Source organism: Gopherus evgoodei, chromosome 14, assembly GCF_007399415.2.
Source record: "Gopherus evgoodei ecotype Sinaloan lineage chromosome 14, rGopEvg1_v1.p, whole genome shotgun sequence".
NCBI lineage: Eukaryota > Metazoa > Chordata > Testudines > Testudinidae > Gopherus > Gopherus evgoodei.
Genome location: NC_044335.1, coordinates 29,121,915 through 29,140,403, shown reverse-complemented (window position 1 = coordinate 29,140,403; position 18,489 = coordinate 29,121,915). Strand labels below are relative to the sequence as shown.

The following is an 18,489-nucleotide window of genomic DNA, read 5'->3' as shown; positions in this document are numbered from 1 at the left end:
GAACTGCTCCAGTTGGCGGAGGACTAGTGCTCTCAGACTATGCAAAACAGGAGTGGGAAAGCTAGAATAGGCCTGGGAAGCATGAATGAGGGGCAATGAGTAACGCACATCAGCTCCCATATTATTAAACATGGCAGAGAGGGGTACTAGGGCTGTTGGCAGGATTTTTGCTAGTATCCACTGCAGGCAAAGTCCTGTGGGTGTAGAATGCTGGGTAGGTAGTGTTTGGCACCCACGTTCTGCACCAGTGGATGACTGCAATGACGTGTGAAATGCCTTTACCTTCAGGCAGAAGAGTGTTCTGAGCTGGCTCCTAGGGAGATTTCCCATTCACACCAAGGGACTGGCCAGAAGATTCATCAAATAACTCTGGTAGGCTTCTCGCCATGGTAATGTCGATTTAAATTGCTCTGACCAGACATCGTGCAGTGGGGTGAGCGTAGATGGCTGGGTTTCATCTTCAGACATTTACAGGACCATGAGAGTGGACGTGCGGGAAAATACTTCCTAACTAGCAGTGGTGATAGGAGACAGATTGCCAGCCAGAGGCTGACGTCCTCCACGCAGCCCCATGTGTAGTTATAATATGGCTGGGGCAGTGCAAGCTGCCAAACACATCACCTTGCCCATGGCCTTGGATTTCAACCCAGTGGCATCCCTGCTAGAAGTGAGGGGGAGCTCAGGCACCAAGGACCATTCGGTTGGTCTAGACAGTATTTGGTCCTGCCATGAGGGCAGGGGACTGGACTCGATGACCTCTCGAGGTCCCTTCCAGTCCTAGAGTCTATGAGTCTATGAGTTGTTGGCTGCTCTGTGGGGACAGCCAGCAGGGAGGCTGACCAGTGCCCATTATGCTGTGGGGGTACCTACACGCAGGGGTTGTTTTGGGGCCATGGACACATGTCTTAATAGGAATTGCAGTGAGACCATCTGACTCCACGCTACAGAATCAGGCCAGTGAAGGCGGTTAGGCAGGGCCGGTGCTACCATTTAGGCAGCCTAGGCAATCGCCTAGGGCACCAGAATGGTGGGTGCCGTTTTGCCGGAGGGGGCGGCAGGCGGCTCTGGTGGAGCTGCCGCAGTGGTGCCTGCGGAGGCTCCATTGGTCCGCGGCTCCAGTGGAGCTGCCGCAGTCGTGCCTGCAGACGGTCGGCTGCTCGCACGGCTCCGGTGGACCTGATGCAGGCATGACTGCGGCAGCTCCACCGGAGCCACGGAGCACCGGAGCCTCCGCAGGCACCACTGCAGCAGCTCCAGTGGAGCTGCGGGACCCGCACTGGGCGGCGAAATTGCCGTCTGCCTAGGGCGCTCAAACCCCTAGCGCCGATCCTGCAGTTAGAGCAACTGCTCTAAGACTAAGATGAGTCCATTGCCAGCCACAGCCTTAAAGAGGCCATGCTGGAGCCGGGAGGTCTGAAATTAGAGCTCATGGATGTGGCTGGCAGGCATGGGTGCACGCTCTGCCCACCCTCTGTTCTCCCTGACTACTGTATTGCTATGCAGGGGCAGGGAGAGTGGAGCAAATGGCTTGTCTAGAGGTGTTGTGGGACCTTTGCAGAGATTTAGATCCAGCCATTCCGCTCTGATCCCCAGAGGATGTGTGTAGGTCCTGACTCCACTGAACCCGCTCAGAGCACAGAAGATCCCCCCATTTCCCCACACTGCCATCCTCCAAGGGGCCCGTATTGCAGGGGCTGGCCACAGCTCAATCCAGAGTCCCTCAATGCCTTGCCCTGAATTCAACACCAGGTGAGTGCCAGAGGACAATAAACGTCCCTTGTCCTCCATTCTCTGTTCCCCCCAACGCGGATCAGGCTTGGCACTGCTGTCTCTGCAGTGCTCCCAGCCCCACGGGTCAGGCCAACGTGAGTTCTGCCCCCTGCATGTCATCACGTGACACTGGACTTCAGGCTAGCCCCATAGCAAGTACCTTGGTAGCTGCTTCTTTATCCACTCACATGGGTGTGGTCGCGCTCCCCTCCCCATCATTCTTCGAAGATGGTACATTCAGGGGCGGAGTGCCTTAGCTGGAAAGGCTGATTGGCTGGCAGCAATGTGACATCACTGCGGAAAGTCACATTGTGAGGGGAGAGGGATAAAATACTCCCAGGAGGGACAGCCTGGTGCAGCCAGAGGAGGGAGCAGACAGGAATGTACAAGTGACGAAGAGGGGAGGCTGCAGACACACTGGGGCAGGAGAGCCAGGGATCTGAGAGTGAGGATTCCTCGTCCGTCCATGCGCCGGCTGCTTTTCGGAGCGCGCAGCAGGGGATCAATTATTGTTCACAATCCACCAGGAGGCTGGGAAAGCAAACAAGGAAAGAGCGTGAGCCACAAAGTGCTAAAGGGGGCTCTCATATATTGTTTAGTGCACAGGGGAAAGACAAGGAGAGCTGGGTTCTACACCAGAGACTTCCGCATGGCCCTGGGCAGGCGATTGACTCTGTCTGGACCTCAGTTCCCCTTCTGTAGAATGGGTATAAGACCCAGGGGTTGCAGGAATTGATTCACTAAGTGCTTTGAGAGCCTCAGGTGCTCAGTGCGGGGTAAGGTGGCTGTGGGGCAAGTGGGAGTCCCTCTGCTCACTCATCTCAGGACGAACTGCCCCCAGGCTCGCAGCCATGGGAATCTCATACCCCTCCCTGCCCTGGCCAGCACCAAGGCCACAGTCCGCCCTGAGTTTTCATGCTGGCTAAATGGCACAGAAGTCACCGTGAGTTTCGCCTGTGCAAGGAAGTGAGGATCTAGTCCAGCAGGATCTCCAACCTCCTGGGTTGTTCTCCCACCCCACTAAACAAGGGAGAAATACTGGGACTAAATGTACTTAATACCTTGATCTTAACACTCCAGCACCAGCTCTGAGCCCTGCCCAGCACAGGGGCCTCTTCAGTTCATTTTGCCTGGCTGTGACAGCTTGATACATGGGCAGGGCCCCTTTTAGCCAAGAACAGGAGATGTGCAAAAGGCAACCTGTCCCTCCAGAGCAGCGCTGGGTGCCCCCAGCTGAGCCAGCCAGCTAAGCCCCATGAGGAGCGGGCACCTGCTGCCATCCTCTCCTCTGGGTCAGTTCTGGTGATGGCCTTGCTGGACCGTTAGCTTCATGTTTTGCTGCTGACTCTTGCTAGGACAGCTTCTAATCACCGCTCAACTGTGCCTTCCCCATGGGTCAGCAGGACGCACTGTGGCAGCTAGTGCAAGGAGCAATGATATTGCACTCCAAATCCCAGCCCTTCATAGGGCAAATGGTTGGGATCAGGGGGCTGCATCAGCAGGACTGGAGCAAGGAGGAGGAACATGATAGCTGGGTAGAGAATATAGTCCAGATTAGCCACACCCTGAGCTCAGATTCCGATGGGGCTCTGGGGTGATGGTGGACCTGGGCTGGTTTTTGTTTTACCTGCCCCTGCTTAAGGCTAGCTGAGGTTCTCCCTCAGTGCCCATGCATTCAGGGAGACCACGTTTCCAGAAGGCCTGAGGCCTGGGCTCCCTGCTAAATCTGCATTAAAGTGCCTTACAATGAAATTTAGGCACAAATCTGAGCGCTTGTCCCTCTGCCGACCTGCCTCGTGCTCCTCACACAGAACTGGGGCAGGAAAATGTGATCACAATTTCTGTCCACATATGGAATAAGGCCTGAGCTACCCATTAGGGCCACATCTTGGAATATAGGGCAGGGCTGGGAGTTCAATGCAGCAATTAAAGACAAGAGCCAGGTTGCTTTCAGAAGGGTTTCGCACCCGCTTTGAGATTTGTGACCCAGGAAAGGCTGATAGGGTCATTGGAAAGCTGACCAAAAATACACCAGAGACGAAGGCAAACAGCATTGCAGCGTGTAGCATGCTTATCGCCTCTTGTAATAGTAACAGCTATTAATAAATCATATACATCACTGCGGTGGCTCTTTACACATTCATAGCTCTTTACAAGCCTTGACTAATTCATTAATCCTGCTTGTCTTTCTCTCTCTCTCGCCTGCTTCCTTACAGTTTACAGAATAAATGTTGCAAGAGCTGGAGTGTTAGCCTCAGTGTTCTGGCCAAACTCATATTTGAACAGTTACATTCTGTCTCCCTAAATTCCTGCTCCAGGTAAGTTTACATCCTTATGTCCTGTTCTTAACTGTTGCTACTGTTGGGTAGTGTTTCTCTGTGCTGTTAAACAGCTACTGTGTTCTGCCGCAGAGCGAATGGATTCCTACAATACTAGATGGGTGTATGCAGTATAGAATGACATCAGTAGGCGTTATTCCTGAGTAAAGGTGGCAGGATGGAATCCATAGTTTGCAATTCCCATTAGAGGTTCATCTCAATACGTTTGGGTGGAAGAGTACCCCACCTGGGAAGAGCATAGTGGTCACGAGCTCTGGAGACTCCAGGAAGTCAATGATGGCCCACTGGAACGTCTTGCTGCAGCTGGACTGCAAATGTCTGCAAAGCAATATGGAGAGTTAGGACAATGTCAAAGCCGGTATGATTGTGTCAGAACCAACCTGCACATTGCTATACAGAGGTGGGGCAGAGCTGTTGTGTGGGTGTGCAAGAGAGGAAGACCGTGCACGGACACTTGCCACCCCTGTGCACGCACTACTCTGTGGAAGTCCTTGCATTCCCCAGAGCAGAACACCTTCTGTCTCTAATGTGCTGATAGCTCACCCATCCACACATGATGGTGGTTAGCCCATCATTCACAATGCAAATGGCCCCTTGGGGTCATTGGACCCTGCTGCCCTGTGCAGATACAGTAGATGTAAATAACTAGACAGGTCAAATCAGGGAGACAGTAGCCACTGGCAGGTGCAGGAAGAAGTGAAGAAGGGTGAGCATCCTGAATAGAAATCCCATCTTATCTCTTTCACAAGAATTGAACCTGGATGCAGCCTTCCTCAGCCCGGGTACCTTCAGCAATGAATTGCAATTAGCCTCAAACCTTCTCCATGAAGTCACGTCCTGCCAGAACTCATAGAGAATGAAGCAGGCCTCGCTCGTCAGCTTGCGGGAAGACACGCTGCAGGGACAATAATGAATGCTCTCAGTATGGCAGCTTCTGGGATAAATGGGGCCATGCTGAGCAGCCAGCCTGGCTCCTGAGCCTTGGTGATTTATCTGCAGTGACTCACTGATGGGTTTTTTGTCTTGTATAGAAAAATAATATTCTTGTGAGCATCTTAAAGAGCAGCAGTAGCATCTAAATAAATACACAACTCTGCTGCAGCCTCATTAAAGGCAATCAGCATGGTTAGCACTGCATTCTGCAGGGGCTGCTACGTTCAGAGCCCTCTCCACCCAAGCCATGTGGAGTACTGGGCAAGCAATAGACTGATGTACACAGATGTGCAAAGAACCAGCACCTTTCAGCCTTCCATTGAGCAGTGTCAGCCCAACATGCTGGGGCATCACAGCTAGAGCAGGGCAGGAACTGGGTTTTCCAGCCTACAGACATTTTCAGGATACTTGGACAAAAAGTCAAAATCTCGACAATTGTCACAAATTGAAAATCAAGGGAAAAAAAAGTCAGTTTGGGTTTATGGAAATGTTTTAATGATTTCAAAAGGTTTTGTTTCACTTTTGACCTTTTTGTTTAAAAAAATTTTTTTTTACTGTAATTAACTTAAAATTTGAAAGGAAAAGTTGTTTAGAACGGGAAACCTGGAATTTTTCGTTCGGAAAATGTCAAAAAGGGACGTTTCAATTCTTTACAAACTTTTTTTTTTTCAAAAATATTTTGCATCAAGAGCTGAACACACTGGTGCAGGGAACTGGAACAGAAGAATTAACAACACTTAGGATACGTAGAGCATTTTACATGTTCAAAGCACTGTACGAACGCATTAACTCATTCATGCTCACAGTTATTGGTCCCATTTTACAGAGGAAGAAAGTGAGGCAGAAAGCTGGAGGGAGGTGTTCAAGGTCATACCGCAAGAGAGTAGCAGAGCCAAGATGAGACCTCAGGCCCCACTGTTTGCTCACTCCATGCTCATACCTCTAACCTACACCAGCTTCCAGAGCTGTAAGTGCCTGACATGTTCACGCTATGGGGGAGGGAACGAAGAGAGAGCCCGTACACATTGTGAAATGCCTAAAGGAGAATTTCCCATTCAACTGTCATGTAATTCTTTGGACTAAGAGAGGAGCATAGACCCAATCCCTCTAACTCACACCCTGTGGAGCAAAGGTAACAAATACTGCAATCAGAAGACCAAACCAAACAGCAGAATCCAAGAGAGTACAGTTAACTCCGAACTGTGCTGGAGCACATCACAGCTGCTGTGTTCACAGAGTTACTCACTCACTGGGCCCTCAGAAGGCACTTGGTGAAAGGCATCAGAGAAACTTTACTTCTAGGCTAATCTAACTCGAGCGGCTCACCATTTTTCATGCAGCCGGCCTTCCGGCAGAAAAACACGGTTTCGTTGAAACCAATCTTTTTCATGGGGAAATGACAATTCTGAGGAGAAATTACAACGTTCTTCCACAGCAAATCCCATATGTTTCATTTAAATCAAAAATCTGAAGTGACATTTTAAATGGACACAAAATGAAAATTTTCTATTTCCAACCAGTTCAAATCTTCCTGCAGGAAAACCGACATCTGTCAGCTAAGCCACATTTTCAGACTAGCCACAGACACCCCGGGGAACCTGGGGCAGAATCAAACACCGCCCTCAGCTCTGGGTCATTTCTGCCTTGTTTTTAGAATTCAGCCCTTTTTGACTGCTGGGGTGAGGGATGTGCCTTTGGTTCAGACAGAGGTCTTCAGTCTCAGGGGCTCTCAGCCAGACACTTTTCATCAGCACTACTGTCCCTTTAAAACCAAAGGGGAATGGTGGACACAGTACTGAAATGTGATTGATGTACCTCACCTCACCCTTCCTCCCGTTATCTCTCATCTCATGCTATGCCATTGCAACATAGCACGGTCGCTTACAGCCACACGCCACAGCTGTGATCAAAGCCAGGACTTTCAGCACCAAAACCACAGGCCTCCTTATCTAGGAGTAAGTAGTTGGCTGTTACAGTTGCTGGGAGCACCCACTAGAGGGAGACATGGTAAGAGTACGTTTACAATGCAATCGGAGGTGTGACTGCAGCTCGTGTGGGCATTCCTGTGCCAGCTTTAATCTAGCTAGTGCAGCTAAAAATAGCAGTGAAGACAGCGACGTGGACCCTGGCACAGGCTGCACAAGTGTGCACAGAGCCCAGGGGGATATACTCACATTGCTAGCTCATGCTAGGATCTGGCTATCACTTCTTCCCTGTTGTTCAGTGTCGTGCTAGCTAGACTAAAGCTTGCACAGGTAGGCAGTCACATCTCTGACTCAGGAGCGGCAGAAGCGCCCTGAAAGTAGTGGGGCTGCAGGTGCCTGAACTGAGGCCTGGCCCCCATGCCACGTCTTTCCCCGCGGCCCCGCCCCAATCCGCTCCTCTCTGCCCCCACTTTTAAAATGGGAGGGCCATGGCTCCCTGGCCCCCTCATTACGAAGCCCCTGCTCTGACTGCCATGTAGACAAACCCTCAGCCAAAATGTTATACCAGAATAACAACACTCCATCCTTCCACAGCTCCTGCCAGCTGAGGCTTTCAAAGATATTTGCAAATACTAGCGATCAGACTCCCCTGTGAGAGAGTGATTACTGTGATTATTTTACAGACAAGGACACTGCGAGGCAACCAGGTTAACTAACTTGCCTATGCAGCAAGTCAGTGACAGCGGAGAATCAGATTCAGGTCTCCCGAATCTCAACTCCCTGCTGTGACCACCAGGCCACGCTACCCATCATGCACATAGCTCTCCAGTCATACCTCTGTGGCATAGTCAATGAATTCATCACCTATATACTGTGCTCCATAAAAGACACTTCTTTCAGCTTTTGCATGAAGGGCCAGATTTTCAAAGTTATTGAGGTGCCTAAATGGGATTTTCAAAGATGTTTAAGCAGTTTCGATGCCTAGACCCAGGTCTGCAAAGGTATTTAGGTGCCTAACTTCTATTGACTTCAATGGGAATGCAATACCTCCCTTCCTTAGATGTTTTGTTAATCCCACTGATGGTGATCAGCATTTTAAGGTACCTAAACCCCTTTGAAAATCTGGCCCCAATTCCCCAATGTGAGCAGCTGTGGGGGGCACCTCCTTCCTTGCTTGGCAAAAGGGAAAAATGTACCCAATTTCTTCTTTCATGGGAAAAAAGAGAATTACAATATTGAGAGGAGGGGACTGAGTATCAAGATGTCTGGGTCTTTTTCAGCTCTGCCACTGACTTGTGTGGTAAGATTTTGGTCAAGTTACTTAGCTTCTCCATTTCCAGTCTGTAAGAGAGATAATAGTAATTCACAGCAATAACAGGAATCCTTCCCTATCTGACACAGGTATCTAATGTTGTAGCATTTCCCTACTTCTCAGCAGTGTTGCGAGGATGGATGAGTTAACGTCTGCATGGCGTCTCTGCAGTGCTGTACAGGTGCTAACCGTCATTATTTAGAGCACTTCCTTCATGTGTTGTGCGATTCCTGAATGCTTGGAATTTCAGGTGTAAGGTGTGAAGCATTGTGATCAATGACATTACGGACACCGATATTTCCTCCAGCCAAATATCTGACTCCACAGCTGCTCAGGAGACTTACTATAAGCAGTGGCTCTGACGAGCTGTGACCTCTGTGTAGGATTGAAGTGCCTGGTGGAATCCCTCTAAGCCACTCTCTGTCACTGACAGCTGTCTCTGAGCCACCAGGATGTGCTGCAGGGAGAGAAAGCACAGTCAGGACTCCAGGCCAAACCTGCTGGGCCTTGCTAGAGGCAAAGGTGCTGACTCATTGGGAGGGTCAGTACTCTTGCTCCAGGAGCTCGCTGGGGCTGCCCTTTGTACTACAGACTCGCTGCCCCCTCTGCTTCCCCCTGCCCATCACACTGCATGGTGGCTTATTAGGTCAGAGCCTCTCAGGGGGAGAGATAGTTCAGTGGTTTGAGCATTGGTCTGCTAAACCCAGCATTGTGAGTTCAGTCCTTGAGGGGGCCATTTAGGGATCTGGGGCAAAAATCTGTCTGGGAATTGGTCCTGCTTTGAGCAGGGGGTTGGACTAGATGACCTTCTGAGGTCCCTTCCAACCCTGGTATTCTGTGATTCTATAAGTGGTGTGTGCTGAGCACATCCAAGAGGTGCCACCTCCTCTGTTAACTGAACAGTAATGAACTGCTTCCAAGGTTGCAACTGCAACAGGCCACCCTGGGAGTAAGGAGGTGTAACATGTACCCTGCCTGATCAACAGGGAGCAGGACAACTACTGCCTCTCTCAGTCTCTGCAAGGCTAGGGGCATGGTGAATGAGTGCCCTTTCTTCACACATAGACCCATGGATGGAAACATGCTCTCCTCAGAGGAACCATTTAGTGGATGGAACTTATGCCCTAGGCTGCCCACCATTCTGGTTCCTTTTCCTGCCGATCTGGGGCACAAGAACATGAAACAATGACTCCAGCTTCAGAACAAAGCCAGGGGCTCTCCCTGGTGAGTTCAACCAGGAATGTACACATCTGTCTGCGCTCAGGCAGGTGTGCATATCTGTGTGTCAGTGCAGGGATGGGAGGCCTGTACCCATCTGCACCCACACGTATGTGGAGGTGAGTGTGAGACAGAGAGAATCTCTTTGTGTCTCTGTGCTACCAATCAGTGGAAAGCAGCAGGCCTAGAACTTACAGCATTTCTCCCTTTGCAAACAATTTCTTCTTTTAGAGGCTCCAGCCTTGGGCTCTGCATTTGTAGAAAAGAAAAACCATTACTAATACGAGAATTCAATTACAGGGGAAAACAAGGGTGAGGTCAGGGCCGGCCTTGGCTCCAGGCAGCTGGGGCAGCGGCCCAAGGCAGCCTGTCAGAGGGTGCTGTGTGCACGGTTTGCCTGAGTCCCACCTGACCCACCGAGAGCCAGCTGGACTGATGGAGGAGGCAGGCCAGCAGCAGTGTCTGGAGAGGGTGGAAGGGCCTGAGCTGCAGGAGGGCAGTTGCATGACCAGCCAGGTGACTCCTCCAGAGCAGGGGTGCCTCTCCATCGGGCCTTCAAGAGAATCCCCACTGGGTATTAACCCACTGGTCAAACCAACTTGGGACTTGACAGAGCAGCGATCTGCTCTGGAGAGGTTGGGGACTTTAAGAACAAGGGGGTTGGCACCTCAGCAGAGCTCAGGGAAGGTCGAGCGGTGAGTAGGAGGAGGGCCGATGGGTCAGGACTGAGCTGTCCCAGACCTGAAAGAACAAGGGGTGCTCAGGTCAGGAGTGGGCCCATTAGTGGAGCTGAGAGGGGGCCCAGAACCAGAACAGCAGGGAGTGCTGCAGGCCAGAACTGAGGCGAGTCAGAGGTGATGCTGCACTGGCTGAGATGCAGGGGTCCAGGCCCACACTTGGAGGGGGGCTGCGAGGTGGGGTTGAGCTGTATTACCATATGCGGAACAAGTATCCCCTCTGCCCACTCACCCTGCATTCCAGTTTGTCAATGAGCTGCTGTAGCCTGTTAATCTGAGCCACCCACTGGCTGTCAGCTTCGACACAAACCCCTAGATGGAATATTGACAGGGAGATGCCATTGTTAGCCAGGTTCACATAGGGATGGCTCAGTTCACCCACAGCTAGGCTGTGTGCCCCAGCTCTTTATATTGACTAGGTCCTCTGGCAGCAGGCACAACAGACTGAGAAAGTGGTGAACCTTTCTTGCTGCCTTTTAGCCCTTAGGGGACAGATTTATTTGGCATTTATTGGCTCTGGAAGGCAGACAGTATTTTACTCTCTTTCTGTCTAAATAATACACCCTTTCTTGAGACTGCAGGCAATGTCTGCAATGTCTGGATTTCACTGCCAGCGGGATGGGAGCCCTCTGGATTTCTTGTGATTTATGCAACTGCAATGAGCCGATCCTGGTCCCACTGATGTTAATGCCAAAGTACCAGCTGGGGTTCAGCTAAGCATCCAGACGTGCAGGTGCTGATCTGAACTATCTCCAGTGACTGCTGGATGGGTGGGGACAGGAGGGGAGCAGGAAGGCTGTGGGGTGGTATGGATTGGGTGGGGCAGGCAGGGCTTAGGATCATATGGATAAACTTCTGAACATTTGGATCTAAACCAGACCCAAACTCTAATCCTTACTCCGAAGGAGACTGAGAAGCTCCAACTAAGTACAGATAGGATGGTCCCCGGAACATCAGCACTGGCGTCCTTCCTGGCAGCGGGACTGCATACAGAACAATAGCCTGATCTGACTTTCTCCAGATATTTCCCCGTCCATCAAGCTATGCCAAATCACAGAAAGACATACGAGGCTTCCTTGAACTCGGGCATTATAACTCACATCCTGTCAGGAAAGCAGACTCAGAGCCGGTGTTCACACCCTGCCATGTTTCATTGCAACCCACACCGCTACCCTCCAAAGGCAGCAAGGTCCCAAGAGACAGGTGGCACAGTGGCAACGGCTTCTCCCTCATCCACTTGGCCCTGCCAATACCTGTACTAAGCATCCCGGAGTAGGGATCCGTTGGAGACACGCAGACGGTCTTCTGAGCTCTGCGCCCACATCTCCTGCCAGATCTTGGGCCAATGAAGACTTCAGATTTCTTCAAGTCTATCCTAAAAACAAAAAGGATGTACTCAGCGCAGCCCGCTGGCTACATCCTTCCCTGTGTCTGCCACCCCCAGCTTCACCGCAGGAATGGGGTGAGCAGGCACCACACAGAGGAAAGGAAACCAGTGAGACAATCATGTTTTCACTAATAAGATCTATTGGAGGCCGAATCCTGAATGTTAGATGATACCAGGAGGAAGAAATCAAGACCTCCTGGCTGAGCAGAAAGAGCTCACGTTCTAACGCAGGCATATGTGCTGCCCAAATGCTCAGACATGGCAGATTGGCACAGTCGCACCCATTTCTGGGTCTGCACATGAATGCTCAAATGGCAACGGAAAAACAGCTCAGTCACCCAAGTCCATCTCAGACCTGAACCAGAGCAGTGCTGACTGAGCGCTCAAGCCCCACTCACATCTTACTAGGTGCTTCTTCAAACAAACACCTATTCAAGTCAGCCAGTGGCTGGACTGGAGCAGCACCCCTACCAGGGACTGGCTGGCCCAGAGCGGGCAGGCTGGGCAGCGCAGCGCCTGTGCTGGGGACCAGATGAACTGAAGCAGTTGGGGCAGGCAGTGCCTGGGTTGTTTTTTCAGCGATCTGCACAATTCTCAGGGTACAGCAACACTGCACACTCCTTACAGCGGCATGCAGAGGGCAGACACTGCCTGCCCCTTTAACCCAGGAATAAATAGCAGTGCAGATGGCGGGATGCTGCTTAGGTGAGTAGAGCACAGATGTGCCAGGGCCTTTGGCTATGTACTTTACATGGCTTTCTGCATGCCCAAGCAGTGCCTCTCCCATGACACTGCCATGTTAGCAACATAGCATCCTGCTGCTTCCCCTTGTCAGAGCCCTTCCCAGACACAGTGAAAGGCTCTGGCAGGGGGGAAAGGCTCTGGCAGCTCCCTGTGCTGTGCAAAGGCTCTGGCAGTGGGGAAAGGCTCTGGCAGCTCCTTGGGGTGGGAAAAGGCTCTGGCAGGGGGGAAAGGCTCTTGCAGTGGGGAAAGGCTCCAACAGCAGGGAGAAGGCAATGGGGAAAGCAGCTCCCTGCTGCTGGAACCTTTCCCCACGGCCTCCCCTGGCCAGAGCCTTTCCCGGCCACATGCAGCCATGCAGTGCAGTGTGGACTCAGCCTGCCCTTCACTGCAGTGTGTAGCTACACATACACTACATGCCACCGCCAGTGACATGCAGTGTAGACACAGCCTCAGAGGAAGACCCAAAGGAGCATGTCAGAAGAACAGGTGTTCTATCCAGAGAGCACAGTAAGAGCGTGTCCAAGTGCCTCCAGCCTCTGGCCCTCGCTGGAGAGGTGTTTCCTCAGCTCTCTAGTAATGGGCCTGTTTGCTGGTAACTAAGGGGGCAAAGAGGATCATGGGGCTCAGGAACGAAGCCAACGAGGAGCAGAACATGCAGCATCACGTGGGAATGAGAGTTCCCCTAAGTCTGCGGGTCAGCTGTGTTAATACGCAGGCACTGGGAGTTGTGTTTTGTAGCATTAACACCCTGCTGCAAGAGGGGGTCTCTCGGGAAGCCATTCGCCCAAGCCACGTTGGGAACCAAGCACAAAAGAGTGGGTCTCAAATACACAGCTCACCATGGGCCATGCTCCCAACCTCCCATCGGTGCCGCTATAGGCTGCCCCACGCCAGCCGCCCCGGCATTACCTCTCCCACCCGGCCTGCTCTTCGATCGTGTCTGAGGCACATTCCAGCGAGGCCTGCAGGGTCTGCAACTGGGTCCTTGTCTCCCGTAGCAGGAAGCGGGTCACAAACTGCTCCATCTTGGAGGAACTCTCGTACTCCTGTGGGGAAGGAGAGAGAGGGAACCTCACACCTGCCGCCGGATCATGAGTGCTCCAAGAGAGCTCTTGCCTGGGCTGAAGCCACCTCTCCTGCAATGTCCCAGGCCTGTCTATCTCCCACCCAGCACCTCATTGAGACTTGGCACAATAATGGCGCTGCTGTCGAAAGAGCTCCAGGCACTGGACAACTATTCAGAGCGCCTCCTAAGCCCCCAGGCAGAGAGGTTAATGCATTCCCACTTATCAGGTGGGAAACTGAGGCACGAGCAGAGTGAGTTCATGCTTGGAGCAGGTGAATAAACATATAGAAATGTTGCAGACTTTAATACTGGGTTGGTTTTGCTTTCCTGTAAAGACCTTAGAGCCTTGAGATAAGTGCTGGGAACATCAAAATCTATAAATGCCTTGTCCAAGGTCACTGAGAAAGTCAGTGGCAGAGCCTGGGACAAGAACTTGGGAATCTCAGCTCCCAATCCTCTGCCCTAACTACTCGCTTGCACAGCTTCTTGTGCCCAGCAGAGCTGGATACAGGCAAGGCAGCTGGTAGCGCTTCACCTCCCCATTGAGCTGTGGTGTATTAAACGCTAGAGATGATCATGGGCCGTGGAGTGGAAGTGGGCAATTTAAAACAGAAATCAGATTAAAGGGAAACCACAGCTGGCCTCCTCTCGTCAGGCACAGTCAGCTCCAAATTGCAAGGAAGCTAATGGCATTTTCACAGGTCAAACTCTTCAGGAGTTCTCATTCCCAGGCTCTCAACAGTGCTGGATATTGAATGCACTGCTGTGGAAAAGGGAACCATTTGGCAAAAATCAGCGGCTCTCTAGTGCAGTGCAAAACTCAGTTACTAGCTGCAGAAGGGATCCCTGGGACAAACAGCGCAGCACAACGGGCATCGACGAGCCTCCCCACTAGCAGCTTCACGGAGGCCAAGAAGTCGGACTGAATGGGCCAGAAAGCCCAAACACCTTCCTCGAGCCCAGAGGCAGGTGGGGCACACGGCAGAGCATGCCCTGTTGCTATCCTGGCGTGCTTGTTGTGGGACCAACAAAAGGACAGTTCTCAACTGGGGATACACAAAGGTCTTTCGGGGGTACATCAACTCATCTCGATATTTGCCTAGTTTTATAGCAGGCTACATAAAAAGTTCTAGCAAAGTCAGCGCAAACTCAAATTCATAGACACTGATTTGTTTATACTGCTCTGTACACTATACATTGAAATGGAAACACAATATTTATATTCCAATTGATTATTGGAGCCATCGTTCAGTACTAGTGTGCTGGGACACTTTTGTACTTTTATGTCTGACTTTGTAAGTTTTAAAGTGAGGTGAAACTTGTGGGTACCCAAGACAATTGAGTCTTGAAAGGGGCACAGAAGTCTGGAAAGGTTGAGAACCACTGGACCAGAGTCCCCAGGGCAGCCCACCCAGCACCTCTCCCCATCGCCAAATCCACACCCACCTCCCGCAAAGAGAATCATTTGAAATTGTCATTGCATTGGCAAAGACTGGACTCGCAGTTTCTTTCCTCTCAGATTAAACTCAATACACAAATGCAACTAAAGAGCAGGTCAAATTTATCCTTGGTTTAATTCCACGGACTTCCAAGGAATGGCAGAAGGTGAGAATATGGCCCTCTATGTGCTGGACAATGCACAATATGAGAACCATTGAGCTCAGCCAGCAGCCGGGAGACCGGAGGAGTCTCTGTCTTCAAGGATACATAGCACTTCTGGCTTGAACTAACTCAGCCTGGACTCTGTGAACCAAATTCAGACATTCATCAGCCCCGTTGGTGACTTGGTGAGAGATCTCAGACCCAGGACAAGGCTTTGCCTCATAAGAGCTAAAGTTTCCAGTTGCAGTTCAAAGTGACACAAGCAAAAGTTTGAGAATAGGCTTTTTCTATAAAATCCATATAAAAATATCCCACTGTTACCATGTTATCTGGTCATCTGCCTGTGGAAGGAGGTGAGAGATGTCCTATATCCATAAGCCATTTCTTATGTTCTTATGTTCTGGGCATCCTGATGGCCAATGTAGGGGAGAATTCAAGGGATATTTTTTAAACAGAGATAAAATCATTTTTACTACTAAAACTGGAAACAAAATATACCCCAGCATTTACAGTGAAAATCAGAAACTGATAAATATCCTGTAACTATAACACAACAGAAATTCTCCTGATCGGTGTCCTGATTCAGTGATCCAGCCCTATTCAGCAAAACACCCTGGCACACGCTTAACTTTAGGTATTTGCTTAAATCATGTCAAGTCCAACGGAATTTGCACATATTCTTAAGTGCTTTGCTGAACTGAGGCCAAAGACCGAGCATTGTAGAGCAGGAGTGATCATGTTCCTTTGATAGACTGTTGTTATTCAGATTGTAAGCAGAGGTGAGCCACAAAATATATGGGGCATGCAGCTAACGCTCCTTATTGTGGAGAATAAAGCTGACGAGAAAGGCATGGGCACTTTAATAATATTATATGCTTCTCTAGCTCTTTTCCCAGGCATCTCAAAGTATTATGCCTCGCACCAGCCCATCTCCTGGGCAAATATTTACTACGCCCACTTAACAGTGTCATAGTATCACAGTCCATCTTACACAGGAGATGATTATTAACCAAAACTTCTACAACTAGAGTCACAGACTAACAGGCTTTCACCCAGCTTGAGTTCCAGCTTTCTTTCTCTTGTTTACCATCCTGTCTGGAATACTATACAGCACACAGAGACATCCAGCAGCTGAACTATATGCTGCAAATAAACGTACTATTATAAGCAGAGGGAGGATCTGAGATACTGAAAGTGACTTGCTGAAAGTCACACAGCAAATCAGTGGCAAGGCTGGGAAGAAATCCCAGGGATCCTGATGCCCAGTCATCCGCTCTAGCTGCTAGACACCACTTCTCCTACAGACACTGAGCTAAGGCCATCACCTCCTGCAGGACACTGATATGACAAAAGAGCTTACTTCACCACAGAAAGGTGAAATAAACATAACAGTTTCCCATGAAAGAACCCAGAGAATTGGGTGCAGACAGTGAAGGACAATATGACTGGAGCACTGGGAAGAATGGAGATAACCAGTGGAATTTAGAAAATGCTCCCTCAGGAAAATCACATGGCAGTACAAAGGGGAAGAGCTGGTACTGGGATTTAGCTTCCGTTCAGGTGACATTCCTGTGACGCTTCCCGCAGGTGCCCCATGTTGTGAGTCATCTTGCTACCACCTGCCCTTAGTGTAAGGAAGCCTTGTTTCTGCCTGCCACGGGTCAGCTCCCTACTCCACCAGCCATGGGCAACACAAACCAACCCCTTGAGGCCCTGCAGGCCCTACTGTCAGTCTGCAGGTCAGTGACTGGCCACTCCAGCCCTGCAGCCCTCCGAGCTTCTCCCTGCAATGCCCAGCCCTATGGCCACCAGACATCTGCAGCATTCACAGATTAGCTGCTTCCAAAGAAACAGCCCAGCCCAGCCCACCAGCTCCACCTCAGATCAACACACCCGCTCTAATCTATGCCTCAGTCATGCCTGACCCTGGTGCAGGGGCACAAGAGGGGGAAGGGTTGGGAGGAAGGGCCATCCATCCGCACACAGCAGCATGGCGGCAGCATACACAGAGTGTAGAAGGTGAGCACATAGCACGGGACGAGGCCACGCCAGCTCCAGACTCTCGAGGAGGCACTGATTTGCATGTACCCCTATGCACTGCAGGGTGTGGCTGAGACACACAACAGTCCTCACCCAGCGTTCCTTGTGAGGGAAATGGACCCAGCGCCATCACAAGAACACACTGGGGCAGGCTGGTGGGTTTTACTGGCCTGGGGAGCAGCTGGGGGCCTGGGGCTGCTCCTGTTCATCCCATTCATTCATCACTTTATCAATCCTGTTGGCATCTTCTTCCCTGCTGCTCCTGCACCAGGCGGGCACGATGGCAGAGTGCTGATGGCTGCCACGGGAGCCGGTTAGGGCCCCCTTTCTGAACTAAAGGGATGCATTGGGATGAATTTCACAGCATATGAAGAGGAGACGACTCAGCTCTTTGGAGACCACAAGCATGAATTCATCTTCCACATTTGTTTAGAAGGCAGCATGCAGGGGTAGGGCTAAAGTAAAGGTCAGAGGTCATTGAGGGAATCAGGGCAGGGAGTGAGGGGACTCTGAAGAGCGGGCTAGGTAGCCACACAGCCATTTTCCACGCTGTCCCACCACTTCTGTGGTGGTCAGGTTTGTTGGTGCTATTACACTGGGAATAAATTGATGCAACCAAGGGCAGAATCCAGCCCCTGAAACTCAGGTGATGCTTAGCTGAGAGATCAAGCTAGAGATTTCACAAGAGGAAGATTTTTGAGGCTTCTGGTGCAGGGAAGCAATTCCACTGGCTACCTGCAGCCCTTGTTAACAACCCGGGAGCACTAAAGGGAAGCTCTCCAAACATTCCCTTTCCCATATCTCACAGGTTTCAAGACCTCTGTGATCTTTTACATCCATGCCTGGCACTCTCCCTTTACTGTTCGTTCCTGGCTGACAGCCATCTGTTCCACGGGCCAGAGGAGGAAAGCTGTGGGGTATCTCAGCCTTGTAGCTCAAGTTTTCACTAGAAGGGCAAATTGAGAGTTGGGATGAGGAAGATATTCTCTTCACAGCACAGAATTGAAATAGTAAATGCCCTCAGGCATTTTATCTCTTCCTCTTTAGCATCAGGCACTAACCATTGTTAGAGACAGGACATCAGTCTACATGAGACCATGGGTCTGGTCTGGTCTTGACAATTCCTAAGATCCTAGACAGGTGGCACATACACCTCCAGATTGTCAGCCAGGAAGAGGTCACTCTCATTCTGCAGGCCATGGCCAACTCACATTCACCAGCTGACTTCATCACCTACTGCAGCTGGGGAAGAACGCAGAGTCCACGTCAGAATTATCTGGGGGATACCCTGGGCGGTCACTGTGACATCATGCTGAAGACTCTGCGAATCTGTTCTACAGATGGGGAGGCAAAGCCCCTAAGGCTTAAAGGAGAGAATCAGAATTAGCCCTTGCATGCTGCAGAGCAAAAGGAGAT

General features: G+C 50.8%; 1 protein-coding gene across 1 annotated transcript in view; it reads right to left on the bottom strand.

The window, feature by feature from the left end:
• Nucleotides 1–1,271: 1,271 nt before the first annotated feature.
• Nucleotides 1,272–18,489, bottom strand: part of NECAB3 (N-terminal EF-hand calcium binding protein 3) — a 136,291-nt gene continuing 119,073 nt past the window's right edge. The window contains exons 6-13 of the mRNA XM_030533797.1: nt 13,275–13,411; nt 11,488–11,609; nt 10,467–10,546; nt 9,693–9,746; nt 8,624–8,736; nt 4,927–5,004; nt 4,336–4,427; nt 1,272–2,301 (exon numbers count right to left, since the gene is read on the bottom strand). Of these exons, the coding sequence (XP_030389657.1) occupies nt 2,273–2,301; nt 4,336–4,427; nt 4,927–5,004; nt 8,624–8,736; nt 9,693–9,746; nt 10,467–10,546; nt 11,488–11,609; nt 13,275–13,411 (705 nt within the window). The 3' untranslated portion in view covers nt 1,272–2,272. The remainder of the gene's footprint in view (nt 2,302–4,335; nt 4,428–4,926; nt 5,005–8,623; nt 8,737–9,692; nt 9,747–10,466; nt 10,547–11,487; nt 11,610–13,274; nt 13,412–18,489) is intronic.